General features: G+C 51.5%; 1 protein-coding gene across 4 annotated transcripts in view; it reads right to left on the bottom strand.

The window, feature by feature from the left end:
• Positions 1-25,319, bottom strand: part of CRTAC1 (cartilage acidic protein 1) — a 168,000-nt gene that overhangs the window by 60,592 nt on the left and 82,089 nt on the right. For all 4 annotated transcript variants that reach the window (XM_084995019.1, XM_021074420.2, XM_084995020.1 and 1 more), the window contains exon 3: positions 10,909-11,105. In XM_084995019.1, the coding sequence (XP_084851145.1) occupies positions 10,909-11,105 (197 nt within the window). The remainder of the gene's footprint in view (positions 1-10,908; positions 11,106-25,319) is intronic.

Consider the following 25,319-nt stretch of genomic DNA (forward strand, 5'->3'; position numbering starts at 1 on the left):
GAGTTAAGGAAAAACTGCACCTTCCATCCCCCTCTTAGAGATTCTCAATGGACATCAGTCTGTCAAAATGTTGAGGAGTTCCCGTTGTGGCTCAGTGGTTAGTGAACCTGACTAGTATCCATGAGGATGTGGGTTCCATCCCTGACCTCGCTCAGTGGGTTAAGGATCCAGTGTTGCCGTGAGCTGTGGTGTAGGTTGAAGAGCGGCTCAGATCCTGCATGGCTGTGGCTGTGGGTAGGCCGGCAGCTGAAGCTCTGATTTGATCCCTAGCCTGGGAACTCCATATGTTGTGCGTGCAGCCCTAAAAAGAGCCCTACCCCCCAAAATTGATAAGTCCTGCAATAAATTATGGGCTTAATTTGATGTAAGCCAGCCTTTCCCAAACTAGCTATGGAAACTCTTTTTGCAACTCACCTGTTAGCATCCTGCTGGACTGTGCGATCATGGGGTGTTGCTGTCCAGCCAGGTTCTGGACTTGGTGGCCAGAGGGGTTAGGGTGCCATGTACTGTTAACCTCTTTCCCCGTTCCAGCCTCCTGGCTTCCGAGCTGACCAGGGACACCCAGAAGAATAAACTAATTAAGGTAAAATGTGCAACAGTGATGCAGAGCCTTGTAGATCATAAATGGGAACGGCAAAATCAATGGCAGCCCTTCTGCAGGCAAAGGCCTGGAGGCCCGGGAGACAGGAGGGATGCGAGCCCGTGATTTAGGAAGAGCAAACGCTCTGGCAGCTGCAACCTGGGTAATTAGGTGTGTCAGGAAGACAGATAAACAGTGAGCTGTGCGGGTCGATGGCACTGGCCATAAACACCCAGCACTGGCCCCTGGCCCATGTCAGCACGTAATCCCGCCTTCTGGCTCCTTGTAGCTGTACTCTGCCCTGGGGTCCCTCGCCGAGGCGGGGGCAGCAGCTCAGGAAGAAGAGAGGCTGTTAGTGGCAGGATAGAGGGGATCTCCCGAGTCTCTGGGGGAGACTCTGAGAGGATGGGGACCTGGGAGAGACCGAGGGTGCTCAGGGACAGGGTAGGGGGATTTGGGGGTCACGGCCACGGTGAGAGGTACATCTGGGGACTCCCAGCCCTACTGACATTGGCGTGTGGGCATAAAGGAGCCTTGAAGGTCTCAGAGCCCAGTGGAACTGCCAGTTGCTGCCATGCAGCCATCTGGGAAGGCCCAGTGGGGGCAGCTCAGGGCCCCTACCCCCTGCCTGGTGTTGGGGGGGTGGGAGTCTCAGCCCCTGACTCAGGGCACCTGTGGTTCATCTGACAACAGGAGGGAGAGGAGATGCTTAAAACTAGTGCAGCTTACTCCTATGGCATTTTCTATGTGCCAGGCACTTTACATATATTAACTCACTAACCCTCGCCACCACCCCATGACATGGGTATTTTTTTGGGGGGGGTGCCCACACCTGTGGCATATGCAAGTTCCCAGGCTAGGGGTCCAATTGGAGCTGCAGCTGCCGGCCTATGCCAGAGCCACAGCATCTCGGGATCTGAGCCACATCTGCGACCTACACCACAAGTCATGGGACCGCTGGATCCCTAACCCACTGAGCAAGGCCAGGGATTGAACCTGAATCCTCATGGATACTAGTCAGATTCTTTTTTTTTTTTGTTGTCTTTTCTAGGACTGTACCCATGGCATATGGAGGTTCGCAGACTAGGGGTCTAATTGGAGCTGTAGCCGCTGGCCCACACCACAGCCACAGCAATGCCAGATCCAAGCCACGTCTTCGACCTACACCACAGCTCACGGCAACGCTGGATCCTTAATCCACTGAGCAAGGCCAGGGATCAAACCCGAAACCTCATGGTTCTTAGTCGGATTTGTTAACTGCTGAGCCACGACGGGAACCCCACTAGTCAGATTCTTAACCTGCTGAGCCACCTCGGGAACTCCTGACAGGGGTACTATTTTCACACCCAATTTACAGATGAAGGACCTGAGGCACAAGAGGCCAAGGGACTTGCCTAGGAGCCCACAGCTAGTAGAGCCCTGAGGAGAGGACAGGACAGTGCATCCTGGAGATGGTGTGAAATCAGGAGAGAAGAGGCCACAGTGATCAGGGAGGGCTTGACGACAGAGCTGGCACCTGACCCGGAACTTGAAGGGTCAGAGTAATAACAGCACGACTCCAGTATGTAGAACACTTAGTACTGCCAAACTCTGCATGAAGCATTTTCTTTCTCTCTTATTTTTTTTTACAATCATCATCTCACCTAAAACCTGTAGCCACCTTAAGAGGTGGTGTAGCTCCATTTTACAGATGGAGAAATTGAGGGGCAGAGAGGTTAAGTCAACTGCCTAAAAGCCACTAAGTGGTGGAGACAGATTCAAACCCAGGTCTTTCTGACTCCAAAGCCTGTGCTTCTGAGAGCTTCCCTTGATGGCTTAATCAGGCAGAGTGGAGGGGCAGGTGGATTGCATAGGCAAGGGCACAGAGGGGACACTGAATCCACCTGGGAGAGGAGGGTTTGTGCAGGCGGAGGAGGAGAAGCATGGCAGGCCCGGAGAGTCCACTAATTCTAGGAGTGAGGCGTGAAGGGGCCATTGGTGGCTCCTGATCTGGGGGAAACAGTGTTTCTGGAAGATTCACCTGGCAGTGGAGAGAAGGGTGGGCTAACAAGGAGGAAAATGAAGTGGGGAGGCCACTTGTGCAGCAGCTCAAGCACGATCCGGGGGTGGGGAAGGAGCGCTGGGTGCAGGAAGCTGGAAGGAGGGCTGGGTGTGGCGGGTCAGGGCAAGGGAGTGGTCCACAGTGTGGGAACAGTGACGGGATCGGGAACATTGGGCCAGCTGGGAGTGGGAGCAGGAGCTTGACATTTGAGGGGATCATAAAGTGGCTGAGAAGGCTGCCCCAAGAGCTCACGGGCCGTGAGGGATGGGAGCTTGCAGAGCCGTGAGGCTGGAGCTGGGGTGGGAGTGAAAGACCAGGCCACAGACTGAGTCCCAGGGAGGAGCCACATCTGGGCATGGGAGGAAGAAGGGGGAGGAGTCATCAGACAAATAAAGAGGAGAGGATCTGCACAGAGGGCGGAGTGTCCATCAAGCAAACGGCTTTTGGTTCACCATCTTGGCGTCTGCTCCATACACTCTGCCATCCACTGCCACCAAGAGCATGAGTTTGGGCCATAAAAAGCTCTTCCTAAGGACCACTGGCTTGAGTGCCTCCTCCTGCAGGGGCTGCCTCAACCCCAGGGAGGTGACCTGACTCGTGGTCTGGTATTCATGGCAAAGAAAACAGTGGGCAAGTGCTCATGTCAGGGCAGAGGGTACAGCTTCCAACCTCGTCCTTTTTTTTTTTTTTTTGGCCACACTTGCAGCTTGAAAAAGTTCCCTGGCCAGAGATCGAACCCGCACCATAGCTGTAACCAGAGCCACAGCAGTGACAACACCAGGTCCTTAACCCGCCGAGCCACCAGGGAACTCCTCCAACCTCATTCTTAAGGCAAAGAGATTACTGCCAAGCAGCGGGTTGGAGAGGGAGTTGGCAACAACATCCCTGGCCTCGGGGGACTTGGGCAAGTCATGAACTGGTCTTTTTCTTATCTGACAAGTGAGATAATGAGGATGACCACCTATCTATCAGGCTGTTGTAAGGACTGCATTAGATACGGTAAGTAGAGTCTTTGGAAAAAATACCTGGCTCCTGATAAGTTCAACCAACAATAACAACACTACCAGCATCCTCGCCATCACCATCCTCGCCCTCATCCTTACCATCACCATCCGCACCACCGAGCCACCACTGCTGTCATTATCACCACCATCATCATTAGCAGCCAGGGAATTCCAGGCCACGGTGACCGCGGGTCCTCAATGAGCCACACCCCAGAAGGCAAATGTGACATTAAATAATAATGTGCTTTACAAGACTTGGTCAATGGAAAAGGCACAGAGCAGGGGTGGCATAGGATATTTTGAAAAAGAATGAACCCAGGCTCCCCTGCGTCCCCTGATATCATTTTTGACCCTAGTCTCTCTCCTCCCATCCCAGGGAAAAAGGACTAATCCCATCCCCCGCTGCGGGTGCTTCACTCGCATTGGCTCAGTTGGGCCTTTCCACAGTCATGTCAGGAAGATAGAGTCTTCATTGTACAGACAGAAATCGGGGCTCAGGGGGTTAAGCCGTTTGTCTAAGGTTGCACAACTGTTGTTAAGTGGCAGTGCTGAGCTTTAAACTGGGGTCCAATGGCAAAGCACCCCCCCCCCACATATTGGAGATTTGGGTGGGGGCTGGTGGAGGGCCGTGTCTGGCTCCCGAGGAACCTTGTTCTGTTAGGACCAAGGAAATGGCCTTCGGGACCCCATATTCTTTTGTTGTTGTTGTCGTCTTTTTGCCTTTTCTAGGGCTTCTTCCGCTGATATGGAGGTTCCCAGGCTAGGGGTCTCATCAGAGCTGTTGCCGCCGGCCCACACCAGAGACACAGCAACTTGAGATCCAAGCTGCGTCTGTGAGCTACACCACGGCTCACGGCAACGCTGGATCCTCAACCCACTGAGCAAGGCCAGGGATTGAACCCGAAACCTCGTGGTTCCTAGTCGGATTCGCTGACCACTGCTCCACGACGGGAACTCCAGGACCCCATATTCTTTGACAGCCCCTCCCATTCTGCTTCTTCCGGGACCACCTGTGAATGAGGCAGACCGGGGGTGGGGGCGGGGGACCTGAGCGGTTCTCGAGCTCATGTCCCCAGATGGGGTCGTGCTGGGTGAGCTGAAAGTCTGGACTTTGTGTCCAAGGGAAATATGGCTGGGGGTCAGGAGCCCCTAGGATCCACCTGACGGCCCAGAGGACCCCAGGCGAAGAGGACAGAGCCTCAGGCCAGGGTATCTCAGGCTTTACCAGGCACAGGAAATCCTGGCCAACGTGGGAAAGTGCAGAGTCTGGTCTCCTAGGTCTGGGGTGGGGCCTGAGATTCTGCATTTTTGGGAGCTGCCAGCTGCTGCCAGTGCTGCAAAACATGCTTTGAGAAGCGAGGTGCAGTGTATCTGGGTGCAGCGGGAACGAGGCCTGGGTGAAGGAGCTGTGGACAATGGCTGTGCTCTCGAGGCAGATGGCTCATCTGCTGTGCAGGCAGGAGAGGCTGGAGGTGCAGGGCGCCCCCGATTGCCTTTCTTCTCTCTGGCACAGTGGCTGACGCCTCCTCTCTGAGAGGTTACAAAAGCTCTGCTGAAGGCCTAAGTATAACACAGAGCTCAGGAGCCATCAGAGAAAAGAGTGATAAATCCAAGTTTATAAAAGCGAAAATTTTCCGCATTGCAAAACCCACCCAGAGCGCAGACAAAAGAAAAATGACAAACAAGAGGAAACTATGGGCAACTTGTATTACAGACTGAAGGCTGGTTTCCCTAATTTATAAAGAGGTGTTACAATCAATAAGAAGGCCAATAATCAATAGAAAATAATGGGCAATGGCTATGAGCAGACAAGAGAGTCAAAGAGATAAACAGATGCTCAGCCTCACTTATTTTAAGAATATGAAAATTAAAACTACACTTAGATACCATTTTTTTCCTTTCAGATTAACACATCTTAAAAAAAAAAATGAAATGTTGGTGAGACTATTGGGATGGGAACTGCTCCCTTGCATCAGGGCCAGTGGGACTGAAATTAGGACTGTCCCTTTGGAGGACAATTTGGCCATGCCTATCAAAACCAGCCCTGTATATTCCTCTGATGCAGCAACTCCATCTCTATGAACTTAACTTACTGATGTACCTGCCATTGTGGAGAATGGCATGTTGCATAAGCTTATTTATGCGGTGGCACTGTTTGCAACAATCTAAATAGCCATCAACAGACGACCAATTCAATGAGTGGTCAGTCCATAAAATGGAGTACTATACGGCCACAAAAAGAATGAGAAAGCTCTCTGTGTGCTGCCGTGAAATAATGTCTCAAACTGATTATTGAACAAAAAAAGTATGGGGCAGCCCCGTGAGTAAAGCATGCTACTATTTTTTTTTTTTTATCTTTTTGTCTTTCTAAGGACTCACCCGCAGCATATGGAGGTTCCCAGGCTAGGGGTCCAATCGGAGCCATAGCTGCTGGCCTACGCCACAGCCACAGCAGTGAGCCCTCCGAGACGTGTCTGTGACCTACACCACAACTCATGGCAACACTGGATCCTTAACCCACTGAGCAAGGCCAGGGATTGAACCCATGTCCTCATGGATGCTAGTTGGGTTTCTTAACCACTGAGCCACGATGGGAACTCCAAGCATGCTACTCTTTATGTAGAAAAGGAGCAAGGTATACATAGACTGAAGACGGCAGAGGGGCAGTGACCATTGTGTTGAACTTAATAAATGAAATAGGGTAAGTTGTGGGGCACACAGTCCACACCGCCCCATCCAGCACCACATTCGCATTATCCCAGGCAAGGTCACATGGGTAGGAGAGCTCAGAGCCAAGTCAAGCAGAAGCTGGTGTTGCCAGTGCAGGACCCCTGGGGGGATGGACTCTGACCAGGAGTTGCAGGAGGTCTTGGGTTCCTGGACATGGAGGGGTTGCTGGAGCAGGCCTCTTGTCCCCCTTTGTCCTGCAAAAGCTCCTACCTGGTTTTTACAGAGTAACATTGCCTGAAACACACTGGCTAGTACTTTTCCAGGTCATTTAAGCCATAGGCTGGTTTCCCGGCCCAGGGCTCTTGGAAATGTGGTCCATCTTCCTTTATTCCCTCCCTCTTACCTACTTTCCAATTTTTATTTTGTCTTTTTAGGGCCACACCTGCAGCATATGGAGGTTCCCAGGCTAGGGGTCAAATTGGAGCTGTTGCTACTGGCCTACGCTACAGCCACAGCAACGTGGGATCCAAGCTGCATTTGTAACCTACACCACAGCTCATGGCAACGCTGGATCCTTAACCCACTGAGCGAGGCTAGGGATCAAACCTGCATCCTCATGGATACTAGTCCCCACTGAGCCACAAGGGGAACTCCCTACTTGTCAATTCTTAACCCTTGAGTCATGCCGCCTGACACCCTCCTCTGTGCTGTGTCTTGTTTACACGATGGTCCTTTTCTCTTTCTGTTCCTAGAGCCTCTCTTCAAGGGTCCAGGAGAAAGGCCTGTGGCCTCTCTGCTCAGGATATCTCTAACTGTCCTGGCTTCCTTTGCATCACAGCATTATAACACCTGTTGCTTCGAGAGCATGTATGAAGTCCCAGATGCCGTAATAAGTGCTTCTCATTCATTATTTCAGCTGTTCATTCAAGTGTATGTGTTAGTGACCTAAGCATTTCTTTGATTCTGAAGATGCAGCAGAAAACAAGACAAGGTTTCTGTCCCCACGGTGTTTAGAGATCAACCACAAACAAATATATAACATACTTTCAGACAGGAGCAAATGCTTCAAAGAGAAAGAGAGCAAGTGAAGGGCATAGAGAGCCATAGGTACAATTTGAAGGCTTTCTGGGAGGCCTGGGTTGGAGGAGGGGACTGAATGAAGGGAAGGAGTGAGCCCTGAGAGCCATGATGGGAAAAGCATTTCTGGTGGGTGGAACAGCAAGTACAAGGGCCTGGGGTGGGAATGCAGGGAGCAAGAGGGAGAGGAGGAGATAGCTAGCTGGGGCTCTTGGAGAGGATCTCAGGTTCCTCATGGTGGGCAGGGTGGCAATGGCTGAGCGTCGTGCCAGCTGGACCCAGCTGGATCCAGGGAAGTGCTGACAGGGCACAAGTGTCCCGGCCCTGAACGCTGCCCACTGTCAGTGAATCAATGCAATCACTCAACTGAAAAATCAACTCAAACTCAGGGACATCCCTCAAACCCACAGAAGGTCACTTGGAGGTGCACGCCTGGGGCTGAGGCTGCCTGGCACTGTCACCCTTACCCCAGCGCTGGGGGCCAAGCTCCAGCCTCTGCCAGAGGAACATTTGGGCCCTCAAACCCAGGGAGTCCAGGACTGTCAGGCAGGCTCCATTTGCCTGCCTCTCCTTGTCTTCCCTCTGCTGGCAAACCTTCTCTCAGGCCTCATGGCTCATGCCTTGTCTGTTTGTCCTGGATTTTTCTTTCTTTTTTTTTTTTTTTTTGGTCTTTTTGCTATTTCTTGGGCCGCTCCTGTGGCATATGGAGGTTCCCAGGCTAGGGGTCGAATTGGAGCTGTAGCCACCGGCCTACGTCAGAGCCACAGTAACGCGGGATCCGAGCCGCGTCTGCAACCTACACCACAGCTCACGGCAACGCCGGATCCTTAACCCACTGAGCAACAGCAGGGACCGAACCTGCAACCTCATGGTTCCCAGTCAGATTCGTTAACCACTGCACCACGACGGGAACTCCAGATTTGTCGTTTTAATTGCACTCTTAGGATGTTCAAGGTCTGGCTGAGCCGAATGGGAGCACAAATGGCTAATCCAGGGACTTTGCCCTCCAGGAACTTAGAGTCCCCAGGGCTAGGACAGGGGAGTCAGATTCTTAGGGAAATATAAGCTGTGTCAGAGAGAAAGGGCAGGGTTTTTGTCTCTTCCATTCGCTGGGGCATCCTCAGCACGCAGAAGCGTGCCTGGCACATGGTAGGTGCTCGATAAACACGTATGCAATGAATCCAATGAATGAATACATTAGTGGGTGATGGGGTGATGCTTAGGTTGAGTGTGGAACCAACATGACTCAACCTCCACTGCACAGGGGCATCTCCTGGAGAGCTTTCCGATCTGATAACTGGGTTGAGGTTTGGGTTGGACCGGACCAGGATGCTCCTTGGGAACTGGCAGGGTTCGGAGCTCCTCAGGAGATTCCAATGTGCGGCCTGGGCTGAGCACCACTGCTTGGGATTCAGAATGAAATGCTCTCAGAGTGTGGGAGGGGCTCCTGCCTCAGAGACACCTGACAGGTCCCAGCCCAGGTGCTCTGTGTTCAGGGAGGAGGACACGTCTGTTCCCTTCCTTTGGCATCCTGCCTGTCGAGGTGAAACGCCCGCTGCCACAGTTCTCCCCATTTCTGCTTCCCTCCAGCATCTTTCTGAGGACTCACCCCTTCCACGGCGTCCCGTCCCTCGCTGCTGTTCCCCTTCTGACCTTGCCCCACATTAAAGGGTTGATCAGCCCATCAATTAATTGTGTCCTAATCCAATCTTGGCTTGGTTGGAGAGAGGGCAGTAAATCCAGCTGGGTAATCATGCCCTGATATTTGTGTAGGGATAATTACTATCTCTCAGGCCTCACTTGGTGGCAAGATGAGATGAAAACCCATAAAACACCACTCGGGGCTGTGGCTCATTGTTTCTTGGCTGCACAAGGCTGGCTGTCAGCCAGTCAGCTCCGCCCGCCCCTGCCCCTGGCACCAGCCCCAACCTCTTCCCCTCCCATTCATGCAACTGGCAGGGCTCAACAGTAGGGGCAGTCTGGGGCTGGATCCTGGCGTGGGCTCAGCAACCAGTAGGAGCAACATTATGGGCTCAGGGTAAAGCCTGCGTGTGTGCGTGCGTGTGTGTGTGTGTGTGTGTGTGTGTGTGTGTGAGAGAGAGAGAGAGACAGAGACAGAGAGAGAGACAGAGACAGAGAGAGAGACAGAGACAGAGAGAGATCACTCGTGCGCAAGGAAGGTGGTCCCCATAGCTAAGTGATCACCTGCCTCCAGGAGGTAGGGAGGGTCCAGGATAGTAAATTCACAGGTCTGAGCCACAGGGTGTTGTCCAGACCAACCTAAGAGGCTATGACCATCTGGGAGAGTCCAGTGCACATGCAACTGACCCCACAGGGACCCAAGGCCCTGCATCCTTCAGGAGGAAGCTGTGGCCTGGGACTTTCCTACAGATGTGCTGGCCCCATGGGACAGACTTTGACCTGTAGCCCTAAGAACACAGCCCCCAGCTCATGAAACACTGAGCACCAACTATGAGCCTGGCTCTTCTCTAGGCGTCAAGGGCGTTGGATGGCCGTAGAGTGTGTTGATTAAAAGGATGGATCTAGAGTCAGACACTTGGGTTTGAATCCTGGGACTTGCAAGTGATGTGGCCTTGGGCAAGTCATGTGACCTCTTGGTGCCCCCATTTCCACAATTATAAAGGGGGCTACACCAGCACCTACTTAATGGAGCTGCTATGAGGTTTAAATGAAATGATTAGTACAAAGTGCTTAGATCCAGGCCTGGCAGGTAGCAGCGTTACAGGAGTATTAGCGCTTATCATTATTGTGACTATTATGCAGCCTTCTGGGCATCAATTCCCTCAGCCACTCCTTGGTGGGTAGGACCTCCCTATTCAAAGTGTGGTCCCTGGACCAGCAGCAGCATCCGAGCCTGAGAACGTGTTAGCAGTGCAGGATCTCGGGGCCCAGCTAGGCCTGCTCAGTCTGAGTCTGCATTTACCCAAGAGCCCAAGGAACTGGGATGGCGCTCTGGGCTAGGACAGGCCCCAGGCATCAAGGTCTGTCTTCCTCCAGGTTGAATCCCAGCACCTAGCACCTCTCGTCTGGCACGGAGCAGGTGCTCGGCAGGCATGGGGGGTAAAAAAATGAGTGTGTGAAAGCGTGGGGCGGGGGGGCTTGAAGAATTTCAAAGCAGCTGAGAAAGGTCTCTGGGAAGCAGCATGAGGGCAATGCCAGGGGGCTGCCTGCCGGTTGCGGGCGTGAGAAGTGCTGAGGGGCCAAGCAGCAGTGGGGAGAAAGGGGGAGGGTGAGTCAGGAGGGTGGAGGGAGGCTGCTCGGGCTGGGAGGCGACAAGGACATGAAGTCTGAGGGAGAGGATGGGCCTTCTGCATCTCCAGGGCCAGGGGCTGGGAGATGAGAAAAAGCATCATGCACAAGAGAAGGTGTCCTCATGGGGTGTCCCTGTTGGGACAGAGCGAGGTCCTGGAGGCAGGAGGGATCGTGCCTGCAGAAGCCGGTGACAGTAACCTGACCCACGGCTGGTCTGAGAGGAAGAAGGCAGGGGGAGCCAGGGGGACGCCCCGAACCCTTACCGGAGAAGGCATTATTGGTGTTGAGGAAGTAGATCTCCTCTCGGCCGTCCCCATCGATGTCGCAGGCTGTGACCCCGATGGCGTTGCCCTGCCGGTCCCGCAGCGCGTAGTAAGGGGAGCTGCGCTCGTCCACCGCGATATTCACCAGCCGCTTCTGGGCCCGGTCATACTTCAGAACCAGGTTGGGGCCATTGTACCTGCAGGAGGAAAGGGGAGGGGACGTCGGTGACGAGCAGCTGGGCTCCCCCCGCACCCCATTCCAACAGGCTCAGAGTCCCCCGGGCAGGTCAACACGGGGACAATTCAGCCCAGAACATTCCCAGGGAACCATTGTATTCCTAGGGAACCCTGGGCCTCGGGGTCCCTGAGCGTTTGACTGGTGTCCCTGAATCAGACATGGACTCAGGCAAAGTGAGAGTCAACTTTGTCCCAACAGGCCTGCGTGGGACACAATACAAGGAGCAGCATGGCGGGCGGGGGTGGGCAACCAGCGATAAGCCTCTTACCATAGGCCTTGCCAAGGAAAACAAAAACCTCCCTGACATTTATCTTGCCCATGTCGATGTCAAAAGTACTTTCATATTTATAATCTCATTAATTTAAAGCTAACAACAATGGAGTGAGATAGATGTGGGTGGCTGCATTGTTGACCCATTTTTTTCAGATGAGGCAACTGATGAACTTCATTGGGGAAAGTGAGGCTCAGAAAGGTTGAGCGCCCTTCCCAAGGTAACACAGCTAGTAATCGTCAGGTGCTGGGACTTGAACCCAGGCCCTCTCTGCTATCCCAAGAGCCCTTGTGTGAGTGAGCCCTGGAGGAGTGGAAGGCTTTGTTGTGTGCATTTGGAAGAAAAATCTCTCTTTTTTTGGTCTCTTTAGGGCCACACCTATGGGATATGGAAGTTCACAGGCTAGGGGTTAAATCAGAGTTACTACAGCTGCCAGCCTACACCAGAGACACAGCAACGCGGGATCCAATTTGCATCTGTGACCCACACCACAGCTCATGGCAACGCCAGATCCTTAAACACTGAGTGAGGCCAGGGATCAAATCCACAGCCTCATGGATACCAGTCGGGGTCATTACCACTGAGCCACGATGGGAACTCTGATACTCTCTCTTGACATGAAGTCCCAGCCTTTAAACAGTAGCCTGGCGAGTTCCCATCGTGGCTCAGTGGTTAGCAAATCCGACTGGGAACCATGAGGATGTGGGTTCGCTCCCTGGCCTTGCTCAGTGGGTTAAGGATCCGGTGTTGCTGTGAGCTGTGGTGTAGGTGGCAGACGCGGCTTGGATCCTGTGATGTTGTGGCTGTGGTGTAGGCCAGCGGCTACAGCTCCGATTCCACCCCTAGCCTGGGAACCTCCATATGCCATGGGTGTGGCCCTAGAGAAAACAGACAAAAAAGACCACCACCTCCCCCCAAAAAAACAGTAGTCTGAATCAGTATCCCAGATAAAAGACTGTGAACGCAGGCAAAGTTGTTAGGTGGACTGCTGGACCTTGTTTTCTGAGGAACTCAAAGCAAAAGATTAAAGTGCTCTTCAGTCCTCATTTCTCCCTCTCCAGACTCTCCTGCAACAACACGGCCTCTCTGCTGCAGGCTCTTGCTTCGGGGACTTCGCACTTGCTGTTCCCTCTGCCCACGATGTCTCCCCCCCCACCCCCCGACCGTCAAATGGCTGTCTCCCTCCTTCACCTCCTTTAGGCCCTTGCTCTACTGCCCCTTTTCTGTGAGGCAGGCCTTCTGCCCACATCCCTGAAACTTGCAACCATCGCTCCCCTGAACCCCTCCCCGCTGCTCTCTTTTCATGGCTTTTACCACCAGCAACAAGCCTCTATTTTCCACTTCATGGCTTCCTTCCCTGTCTCATCCCGCTAGAATTTCAGCGCCAGGAGGTCAGGACTTTTTGCCTGTTGCGTTCCCCAGGGCCTAGCACAGTGCCTGGCACCCAACAGGTGCTCAATAAATCCTTGCTGACTGTGTGAATGAGTGAATCCTCAGAGCCCACGTCTGAGTCACAAGGGCTTAAGTGTCCTGTGGTCGACTTCTTCCCATTGCCTTTCCATCTGGAGGTGGTGTGTCCAAGGTCACCGCCAGGCAGCACAGTCGTGAATGTCTGAAGGCTCCTCCCACCTCCTGGAGCACCAGCATGCCGGGCTCTCCAAAGGAACCCAGCCAACCCCCATCCATTAGTCCTCGGCCTCCTGCCTTTGTTTTAACTTGAGCGTGTACATTCTGAGGGAAGTTCCGCTGCCGGCCTCGGGAGGGTCCTCGGCTGGGAGCACCGCAAGGAGGGCGGAGAGAACTCTCCAAGGTCTTTGAGAGAAATCACTTCTTGCTGTCCTGAAACAGATCCAATCTGGCCCCCTCCTTCATCACCAAGATGCAGAGCCAGTGAGGTTTGGGGGGGGGGGTGCTGAGGGACTGGCCAGGCGCCTTCTGGCATTCACTGTGTGCCAAGGGGAGACGGCGCTCACTGGGGGCTGAGTCAGCAGCCCGCGATGGAAGGTCACGGCTCAGATGCCTTGACAAAGAATGTCTGAGGGCTTCGCGTCGAGGGCGCGGCGTGACCTATAGGACGTGTCTAGGCGGCAGAGACAGAACACGGGTTCCAGCACTGTCAGCAGCTGGCACCTGCCCCCAGGGACAGGAAGGGCCTTCTGGGTGCTAAATACCAATCCTCAAAGCCTGCAGGTCTTGTGTGAACTATTGCTACTGCTCCTCATGAGACAGTCCAGTCCTGGGGCGCGGGGCCGTGCTAAAAGCACTTTCTCGTGCATTGCCTCACCCGAGCCCCAGGCATTTTCCCAGAAAAGGAAATGGGAGGGTCAGAGAGGCAAAGGGAGCTGCCGTCCAAGGTTACACAGCTTGCAAGTGGCAGCACAGAGCTTCTGCCTTTGGGTCCAATTCTGTGCGCTTTCCACGCTGCCCATGATACCAACACTCGGTCCTCTGTGGTTTTGTTTTTTAAAGTCTTTTTGTTTTTTCTGGTACCTTTTCCCAAAGTGGTGACATGAGACATGACCAAGAACTTCACGTAAAGTGGAATAATAATAACCCTACATTTCTACAGCACTTTAGAGTTTATAAAGCACATTCTCATCCTTGATTTCATTTGTTTCTTGGCAGGTCCTGACTCTTCCAGAGATTAGTTTTGTGACCTTAGGCGGGTCAGTTACCCTGTCTAGTTTCTGAATTTCTCTTCTCCAAAATAAGAACTGGGCTAAATCAGAGGGTCACGAAATGCGTGGACAGATGTGGCCGTGGGGGGTGAGCCTCTGGGCCCCCTTCTCAGTTTCAACCAGAGCATCGCTATGTTGGTGCCTTTTATTTTATGCACCACATTCCATAAAATGTTGTTTAAACAAGGGATTCCAGAGCCAACGTTTTAAAGGCCTTGGACTTGCAGCCGTGTGAGAGCCCTTCTCGGTCTATTGCTCTTGAAATAGGGCCTTGAGTCTAACGAATCTCAGGAGACGGACAGAGCAGGTGTGTCCTGTCCTCGCCCCCACCCACTGCTATGGCTGAGGAGCTGTCATATAAAGCCCAGCACTGCCACCCCTCTTTGTGCCCCCCGGCCCTAAGGTCTCCCAGAATGTATGTACCACCCCCTGGAGCCACTTCACAGTGGAGGTGAAAAACCATGGCCTCTGCACATATTGGAGGCCTGTCCTTTCACCCTGAATGTGGGGTGGCGGGCATGCACACAGGTTCCCACGGTGGTGGCCCTGGGGGAACTGACAGCCCCGGATCATCTCTTCTTTGAAGAACCTGGGGCTGCTAGTTCCAGGACACTCCCTAAGGGGCAGGGGTGGGATTGCGAGGCCAGCCCAAACTCCTCCATCTGTTACACAGTGCCCACGTGCCACAGAGTCCTCCCGCCACCTACAAGGCAGCCTGGGAGGCATCCTGACACCCTGGCCCCTTGTGCTTTCCCCACCCCCACCCCAGGGACCAGAGACACAAACCAGACCAATGGCTCCTAGGCAGGGATCCCAGGAACCCACGGCACAGGGCCGCTCCTTCCCTCTACCTGGCTGCCCTTGGCCGGGTCTGCTGTCCTGATATCCGAGCCTCTCCCCTCTCCCCCAGGACCCTCAGCCTCAGCCCCTCCCCCTCTTCTCCATGAAGATGAGGCTCCACTTGGTTCCTTATCATCGGGCCCCTCTTCAGGGACCTTCTCCCCACCCACCTCTCGTGAAGCCCGCCCCGGCTGCCTGGGCAAGATGTGATCTTCTCTTCCCCGGACACCCACAGTGTTCGGCACCTGCCTCTTCCCTCGAGGCAGAGTTGTTTGTGTGCCAACATCACTTCTCCTCGTTAAAACATATGCTGGAGCCCGGGAAGCCTGTGGGTGCCTCTCTGGATCTGCTGTACCTAGAGCCATGCCCGGCATAGAGCAGGTCCCCCACAAGGGTCTGTCTGTCAGAGTGGGTGAGCGAGGGAGCGGATGAAGGAAGCTCATCGTAGGTGGCAAGCCACATGCCAAGCACCCTTCCAAGCACCTTATACCCACAATCTCCTTTCATCCTCATGACAATCCTAGGAGTTTGTAGACGTGGCGATGAGGCTCCAAGGTGAGCCACAGTCACTAGCCCAGCACAGTCCCTCTGGGGTGTCAGTGCCCACAAGTCTGGGCAGCTGGATATGAAGGGTATGGGATTTCACAGTTCTCCTCTCCGACACCTGCCTGAGACTGTTGGGCACTTGTAGAAATTCAGGAGCCTTCGAACTCAGTTTAATAGACACAGGAAGCGGGGCAGTTCCCGTGTTCTTGAAAAGCTGTTATGACTGACTCCATAATATCAAAGGCTGGGCCAGCAGGACAAGCTAGGTGGCAATGGAAAGTCTGCTGACGAGATACCAGCGGGGCACAACCCATTCTTAGGTGCGTGCCATCTCCTGGGACTCGACTGCTGTGGATAGGGAGGAGCCTTGGGGTTAGGACAAGAGCAGCCTGGGCATGGGGCCCTGGGCCTGCCACTTCCTGCCTCTGACCTTGAGCTGGTCACTCAATTCTGTTAAGCTTCAGCTTCTGCATCTGTAACTCTGTGAGGATAACAGAGAGTGTCTGTGATAACACCTTGCAAACTGTGAAGAGTTACACAATTTTAAGTTCTCATCATTATTAAAAAAAAAAAAAGGCACTCTCTAGAGTAATGATTTTGATAGTTTCCAGACACACTCTAATATTTCTCATCCCCAAACTTCCCACCCGTAATCTCTCATCTACTGGAGGTTTGGGTTATTTCTTTCCTCCCCTTTATCATTAAACTCAGAGTTGCTTCATGAGCTGTCTCCAGTTTCTTTCCATCCATTCATCCACCCCAATCCACATCCCACCCCCAACTCTAGCAGTGCTGCCTTGCTTATGATCATTGGTACTTTCTGTTTGGCTGCAACTAGGGATGCCCTTTCTGTCCCACCTCCTGGGGACCCTCAGCTGAATTTGGCATAGTGGCCTGTGCCCTTTTTAGGGCCACATCCACAGCATATGGAGGTGCCTAGGCTAGGGGTCTAATCGGAGCTGTAGCTGCCAGCTTATGCCACAGCCACAGCAACACAGGATCGGAGCTGTGTCTGCAACCTGTACCACAGTTCATGGCAATGCTGGATCCTTAACCCATTGAACAATGCCAGGGATCCAACCTACAACGTTGTGGTTACTAGTTGGATTCGTTTCCGCTGCACCACAACGGGAACTCCCTGTTTCTTTTTCTTTCTTTTTTTAAAAAATGTTTTTTAAATTATGTTTTTACATAATTTGTTTTTTTCTTTTTCTTGACTTAAAAATTGTTTTTACATAAATTATGTTTTTTTTCTTTTTCTTCCCTTAAAAAAATGTTTTGTTGAAGTATGGTTGATTTACAAGGCTGTGATACAACATACACATATCCATTCTTTTTCAAATTCTTTTCCCACACAGATTATCACAGAACACGGGGTAGAGTTCTCTGTGCTACACAGCAGGTCTCCCTTGGTCTCTTCCTGCCTCTTCATGTTGGAATTGCCAGGCCGGGCTCTGGGCCCCCTTCTCGTCTCCCCATCCCCTTTCACTAGGGGATAATATCCATTCTCATGACTGACAGCTCCGAAATTTATACCTCCAGCCCAAATCTCCAGTCCAAGCTCAGACTCATATATCCGACTGCCTACCTGACATCTCTCCTTGCACGTCCCACAGTCATCTCTGGTGCAACGTGTCCGAAATGGAGCTATTGATCGCTCAGGTCCCCTCCTCCCTGCCGTGGGCATCCAAGTACCAAAGCCAGAAAGCTGGTGGCAGCCTTGGTTCTCCCACCCCCTTATCTCCACATATAATTCATCAGCCAATCCTGTCATTTCTACCTCTTAAAACATTTCAAATCTTTTCTCTTCTTTCCTCCTCCACCGCCACCAGCTCTGGAGAACCTCGTTTCTCTGCTTCCCCACGTCCCCCATCAATGGAATTCCCCCACACCATAACCATCTTATTTATTTATTTATTTTTGTCTTTTTAGGGCCACACCTGCAGCATATGGAGGTTCCCAGGCTAGGGTTCAAATTGGAGCAGTAGCCGCTGGCCTATGCCACATCCAGAGCAACACGGGATCCAAAGCGCATCTGCAACCTACACCACAGCCACAGCAATGCCAGATCTGAGCCGTGTCTGCAACCTACACCACAGCTCATGGTAAGGCCAGATCCTTAATCCACTGAATGAGGCCAGGGATCAAGCCTGTGTCCTCATGGATACTAGTCAGATTCGTTTCCTCTGAGCCACGACCAGAACTCTCAGAATCATCTTTTAAACACACAAATCAGATCAGCCATTCTCCTGTCCGGGACCCTGCAGTGGTTTCCCAGTATGTCCGAATGAAACCCAGAACCCTGCATCATGCCTGGCCTGGGAGCCTAGCTCGGTCTGCTGCCCACCTTGCGGACCCCCTCCAGCCACACCATTCCGCCTTCAGCTCCTGGTGGTCCAGGAGGCATGGTCCCAGGCTTCTGGCCAGAACAGTCTCCTTCCACCTCCCTCCTGGGCTAGCTGCTTCTCAACCTTTAGGTCTCACCTTGAAAGGCATCTCGGAGAGAGCCTGCCCTCATCTGAACGCCAGTCACCACACCCTCCGTCCTACTCTTGTTTGGTTGCCTATTTATTGCTCACTCCTCCCAGGAAACCATAAGCTTCAGGGGAGCAGGGGCTGTGCCTGCTGTGTTCATTTCTGTCTCCCCATCACCGAGGGCATAACGAGTGCTCAGTAAATACTTGTAGAACAAATGAAAGAGAGAAAAACCTGTGGAAGGTACCAGATCAACATTGGGTGGCCGAGAAAAAGGCCAGTGAGCTCTCAGTTTCTTGCCTGGTCTCTGATCCTCTACTTTCATTAGTTCCCAAGAGAGGTATGAACATAGTAATGACGAGTAGGAGGCCAAGGGCTGGTGTCCTAGGTAAGGGTGAGAGAGAGCAACAAGATACAGATAGATATATGTTATGCTATAGACAAATGTTATAGATATGTTATGTTACAGATAAATGCAGAGGACAAAATGTTTTCTCTGTTGAGAATCGCTGACCCATGTGGGGAAAAAAAATCACTCAGGCAGTTACATTACAAGGCAGCCAGTTGCAAGGATTATTAGGTACCTACTATATACTAGATAGTGTGCTAAATGCTTTACATATGCTGTCTCATTGCACGTAAATAGGAAATTTCCTCAAATTTGAAAAATATATAAAATACACTATTTGAAAATTGAGAATAGGGAGTTTTTTAATTAAAAAGAAAAATAATGAAAAATGAATAGCTATTCAGCCTTATAATCAGCAGAGAGATGCAGAGAGATGAGACAGATGTACATATACACAAAGAATGCAAGAAAGAGACACGTAAGTACAGACAAAAATGGAAGCTGAGGGGCAATGAAGCCCTGAGCACAGAAAGAAAAACACTGTAAACACAGATGAAGAGACTGGCCTGTATAGACACAGAGACACATGGAAGGGAAGCTACATAGACCTAAAGAGACACATAGAGAGACCCCTGGAAAGATGCAAAGTCATGGAAGTATCAGCAGGGATCTGAGATATTACCATGGAGAAGCAACCCATGTTGTGGTCATTCTGGGCATTTCCTTCAAAGATGTGTAAAGATGTGTGGCATTTTCAGAACTACCAGCACAAGGGAGTATTTTATTCTTGGTTACATCAATATCTTTATTTTATAGATGAAGAAAGTGGATTTCAGAGATGAGTGACTTTCTGAAAGTCAAACAGCTAATCATTAGACAACATACATTGAAAGACAAACCCATGCCTTAGTCTAGAGCAGGGATCAGCAAAACCAAGGCCTTCGGGCTGAATCAGGCCTGCTGCCTATACTTGCGAATAAAAAGTTTTATTGGAACACAGACTTGCTCATTCATTTATGCATTTTCAAGGCTGCTTTTGCTGTATGACAGAGCAGGATAGCTGCAACACGGACTCCATGGCCCAAAAGCTGAAAATAGTTACCATTTGGCTCTTTGCAGAAAAAGATTTTAAAGGGTTGTCAGCCTTATATTATGGGTATATTGCAAGTTCTAAGTGATCACTATCATAACAGAACATAAAATTAAAATAAGCTCTAGTGAAAATTAATTTGAGGTCAGTAATTGGAATGCAATTTTCTGAAACAAGTATCCAGGGAGAGTATAGCTGAATAGAAGGAAGATGTGAGGTCTTAGGATGGCGACTGAGGGGCAAAATAATCTGTGGAGAAGAAAGACTGTGAAGAGTTTTGTGAGATGAGAACAGTGTTCTTTCTAACACACAGGGTTTATCGAGGAGTCAGAAATGAGCGCGTGCCCTCCGAGTGAGTAAAGCGGTAACTAGCTTGTGGCAGCTGATCTCCAAAGACGGCCGCCATCGTTTTCTTTCTTTTCTGTGGGCACCTACTACTCCACCCTTCAAGAGGTGGAATCTATTTTCCCTCCCCTGAGTCAGAGCTGCCTTTGTGACTTGGCTCGACGGGCAGAATGTGGGCCGGTTCTGAGCCCAACCTTGAAGAGGCTACCAGCTTCCACTTGGTCTCTGGGGGAAGCCAGTCACCATGCAAGAAGTCTGATTACCTCGAGACAACCATGCTCTGAGGACGCCCCCTCTAGCCCCAGGGGAAGGCCATGCGGGAGAGCAGAGAGGCACCAGCATGTGAATGAAGACGGACGTCCTGGGCCTCCCAACCCAGCTGACAGTTGAACACATCTGAATGAGTGACACCAGCTCTGAGTGAGTGACACCAACGGTTGTCGCACGGAACCCCCCCCCCCCCCGCCACATCCAGCTGATCCTGCCTAAATTCCTGACCTGCAGAACTGTGAGAAAGGATAGCTTGTTTTTAGCTAGCTACCTTTGGGGAAAAGAAATAGATAATGATGGCCTATCCTTTCAGACCTAAGGGGAAGAGGAATTTACCCCTGGAAAGTAGGAAAAAACTTTCCTCATTAATCCGTAGAATTTTCTAGAATAGCCATTTGCATTCACAGTAGGTACATCTCCTCAAGGGAGGCCTGATTGATACTTGGGTCTCAGACTATCTGAGGATCTGTGCAGCACCTAAGGGTGGAAGGGTAATGAGAAATACGAGGATTCCCCAAACCCCTGTTTTCTCTACTCATCCTTTGCAGGCTTCTGCCCTTTCTAGCCATATCTGCTTCCCATTTTGAACGTACAGCCTTGAACATGAATCATTTCTTTGAGACTGTGGGCAGTGCTCTTTTTTTCCTTTTACAAATTTAATTCTTTGAAAGCCATTGAAGTTAAATAGGACCAGAAAACATATGGGAAAGCATTCCAACAGGAGAGTCACAGATTGCATCCTAGAAGAGGAGACATCCAGAGGCCCCACATTCATTTAAAGGAATGGAGACTCTGGTAATGGGAGCTTTCTAGCCATGATAAGAAATCTGGGGCTGGGGATTTTACAGGGGAGTAAATTGGATGAGTCTGGAAAGGGCATCTCGGAAAACAAACAAACAAATTTGATCCTGAATTAGGAGCTCATCGAGCTGGAGAAGATCACCGCACAAATACAGTGCAAAGAAGAAGAAGGTAGCTGTAAGATGAAGGAGAAAAACCTTTTGTCCTCAGGGGTGGATGGTGTTTCGGGAAAGGGCTGTTTGGCACCAAAAGGTCAGAATAACCTGCAGTGATGAGTGTCTGTGTTTGGTAAAAATTCCACGCAGACTGATTGATTTATGCCTTGTTCTAAAAAAGATCTATGCTCAGCATGTGCTCTGTGTCCTTGGACCTTCTTATATTTTGATGAGCATGGAAGCACCCAGAAGGCAGAGACTACCATGTGCAGCTCTATCCCCTCCAAACCTAGGATGATGCCAGGAAAAGACAGGTCCTCAGTCTTGGGTGTTGATGGTGATGGTGCTGCTGCTGGTGCTGGAGACCATGCCTCCATCCCTCAAGGCATGTTTATCTCAAGAAAAGAGGAAGACAGCGAGGCAGGGATTCCATAGATTATCAAAGGAGGGATTCAGGTGACAGATGAAGGCTGGGTTAACCAGGATTCTTTGGTTGCAAGTGGCAAGCACTCCACCCGAACTGACTGCAGAAGCTATTGGCTCAGTTGTCCAACCAGCCAGAAGAGCAAGGGCGCCTGGAACCAGGGTTCTGACCAAGAGGTCATCAGGACTTCCTTCCTCCTGCCCCCTTCCCTCTTCTCTGTCGGTCTCGCCTCTCACACCATTCTTTTTCGCAAGTCATGACTGTGTACACGCTCAGCCTCACACCTCAGCTTCAGCACCAAGTGGAGAGGCTTGCTTTCCTCAGTTCTCAGTTCCAACACGGAAACCCAAGGAAAGGGCTCCCACTAGGCCAGGTGCCTCACATGTCCATCCTCAGAGCCGGGAACTGGAGCCTCTGGTTGACAGCCTTCAACTAGGACCAAAGCTCCTGACGGCAGCCTCTGGGGAGCCAAACATTTTTAGGAGAAGAAGGGTCAGGAAGGATGAGCCGTGTGTCTCTATAGAGACAGTCACTCATCTGGGTCTGTACTGCTGGAGCACAAGCTTGCCAGGGCCTTCTGATGGAAGGCAGGAGTTCCCTGGCACCACCGAGCCCTGTGTCCTCCAGATACATCTCAAGGTCCCCCCACTTCCCTCTCAAAGCCCCCAAAGGTGATAAAGACACAAAGTAGAATGAATATTTGACTCCCTATGTTCTGGAAATGGTTCTAGTCCTTGGCTTCCTGCTAATGCCTCTGTTCCAGGCAGCACTGCTGGTGGCAGGAGGCAGGAGGCAGGAGGGCGCTGAGAGTGGGCAGTGACAGCCCAGTGTGGAGCTTGGGGGACACAAGGGGAGCTCTGGCCCAACTCTGTGACCAACCTGTGGATTCGGCCAGGTCACGTTTAACTGCTGGGCCACAAAATACTTTAAAGATCTACTCTAACTTTCTCTCCTTCATGTCGTAATAATCTAGAAGTTTTCCTGTTGGTCTTTGCCTCTGTCTAAGGAGGTAGGCCAATTTGGCAGCAGGATGGTGGGGTAAGGAGCTTATGGATGCTTCACTCTTTTTTTTTTTCTTTTTTGTCTTTTTGCCTTTTCTAGGGCTGCTCCCTTGGCATGTAGAGGTTCCCAGGCCTAGGGGTCTAATTGGAGCTGTAGCCACTGGCCTATGCCGCAGCCACAGCAATTCAGGATCCTTAACCCACTGAGCAAAGTCAGGGATTGAACCCACAGCTTCACGGTTCCTAGTCGGATTCATTAACCACTGAGCCATGACGAGAACTCTTCTTTTTTTAATTTTTTTTTTTTTTGTCTTTTTAGGGCCACACCCATGGCATGTGGAGGTTCCCACTCTAAGGGTCCAATTGGAGCTGTAGCAGCCAGCCTACAGGACAGCCATAGCAACATGGGATCCAAGCCAAGTCTATGACCTACACCACAGCTCACGGCAACGCCAGATCCTTAACTCACTGAGTGAGGCCAGGGATCAAACCCACATCCTCATGGATACTAGTCAGGTTCATTAATCACTGAATCATGACGGGAACTCCATTCACTCTTCTTGAAGAGTGAAAACGATAAACCAATCATTCTCCAACGAGTTCATTCTTTCTTCTGGGATCCTATTTCTAGGTTGGTCACACCACATGGTCCACGACCAATTCTCTGCCTCCAACCTAATATGGCAAATAAGCAGTGACCCCAACCCCAAGCTTTCAGAGGAGGAAAGGTCACTTCTGTTGCAGCAGTCTTCATAGAGAAGGCTCATCTGGGAGTTCCCGTCGTGGCGCAGTGGTTAACGAATCCGACTAGGAACCATGAGGTTGCGGGTTCAATCCCTGGCCTTGCTCAGTGGGTTAACGATCCGGCGTTGCCGTGAGCTGTGGTGTAGGTTGCAGACGCGGCTCGGATCCCGCGTTGCTGTGGCTCTGGTGTAGGCCAGTGGCTACAGCTCCGTTTTGACCCCTAGCCTGGGAACCTCCATATGCCGCGGGAGCAGCCCAAGAAATAGCAAAAAAAAAAAAAAAAAAAAAAAAAAAAAAGAAGGCTCATCTGATCAGGAACTTGAAGGATGTTAGGGAATTTTAATGGAAGATATATGAGTTGGGAATTTACAGAAGAAATGGTGTGAGCTATGAAGCAGACCAGAGGGCGGAAAACATCGTTAGGGGGAGTTCCCGTTGTGGCTCAGTGGTTAACGAATCCGACTAGGAACCATGAGGTTTTGGGTTCGATCCCTGACCTCACTCAGTGGGTTAAGGATCCGGCGTTGCCGTGAGCTGTGGTGTAGGTAGCAGATGTGGCTCAGATGCTGCATTGCTGTGGCTGTGGTGTAGGCTGGCAGCTACAGCTCCCATTCGACTCCTAGCCTGGGAACCTCCATGTGCCACAGGAAGCAGCCCTAGAAAAGGCAAAAAGACAAAAAGAAAAAAAAAAAAAAACATGGTTAGGGAAGAGAGGGTAGAGTAGCTGATGACACAGAGGTGTGGGTTGGACAACTGTGGGAAAGAGTAGCAGCAAACTGGAAAGCACATGGCAGAAGATTATGGAAGATGTAACATGCAAACCAAGTGTTTAGATTTTATCTGGTAGGAAATGGGGAGCTGCTGAAAGATTCTGAACAGGGGGGACCATGACATCAAAGTGCTGATTTGAAAAGAGTTGTCTAGCGGCTGTGGACCTGAAGGATCGGCCAGGGAGAGAACTGAAACAACAGTGCAGAAGATAAAAATTCCACTGAATTATCCCCCAAACTTCATCTGAGCTAACTTGGGCAGGTTCCTGTTTCTTGCACACAAATGACTCCTAAGACAGAGCAGGGTCAAGAAGGCACAGAAATGGGGAAAACAAGAGTTAACAAGAGAGGTGAGGCCAACGGTGATTAATGCTCTCAAAAGGTCAAAAAGGCCAAGAATTGGAACCAGGAAGTGGATCTGGCAATATGGAAGTTCCCAACAACCTTCCGGGAAGCTGTTTCATTACAGAGGAGAGAGGAGCCGGATTGAGGGTGCAAGAGAGAGGATGGGCAGCAGGGCAGATGCCTCACTAAGGAGAAGGCTCAGGAAGCCCTAGGTTGAGGGCCAGGACACAGGGCCAAGGGATGGGCCAGAGGAGAAGGCCCAGGAAGGCAGTGGGTTTAGAGGGACATGGGGAAGACTGCATAGCAGGTGGAAGGGAACAGGCTAAAGTACCAGCAGATGGGCTAAGAAGACAGGCTGGGGTGGAAGAGAGCAACTGGAGAGTGGATGCCCAGAGACGTCGGTCTGCTCATAAGGTTAATAAGAGGTGAGCTTCTTAGCTGAGGAGCTAGGACGTGGCTATTTTCCACGTAAACGGGACAGGCAGGATGCGCCACCCCAGAGGGTAAAGTCGGACAACTTGAGGGGTGGTGAGAGACAGAGGGCAGGGTCAAAACTGGATCTTTCTCTGAGGTTGCAGAAAAGACACAGAGCACCAGGGGTGGAGCAATCACCGCAGGGAGGCGGGGACTGGAGGCCAGCCCAGGGAGAGGTGGAGTACAGGTAGGGCTGGCTCAGGGTGGGGGCAGGTGAAGGGCAGTCTCAGATCTGGAATGGGAGATGCCTGCCTCCAGTCCTTGGGAGTGGCTGGGTAAAGGTGGTAGGAGCATCTTCTCTCAGGAGTGAGGTGGTTCTGTGGGGGCAATAAGTCAGATCACCCAAGGGCAGATCCCTGCTCACAACTCTCCAGCTGCTGGGGTGCCCTTGAACGACTCACCCAGCCTGTCCAAGCCTCAGCTTCCTGATGCCAGCTGCCCTGCCATGGGTTGTGCCGAGGATGAAGATAAAGCTTGCAAAGCAGTCAATACAGTGCTGAGCACAGAACCAAAGTTCAATAAACACTAGTTAGTGAGCCTGTCTTCTCATACACACGCGGTGCCTTACACATAATGGCAACGTGATAAATATTTT

This window comes from Sus scrofa, chromosome 14 (assembly GCF_054392235.1).
Source record: "Sus scrofa isolate SSC_HxYL_T2T_F1_AM1 chromosome 14, Sscrofa_HxYL_maternal_Yorkshire_Landrace_v2.0, whole genome shotgun sequence".
NCBI lineage: Eukaryota > Metazoa > Chordata > Mammalia > Artiodactyla > Suidae > Sus > Sus scrofa.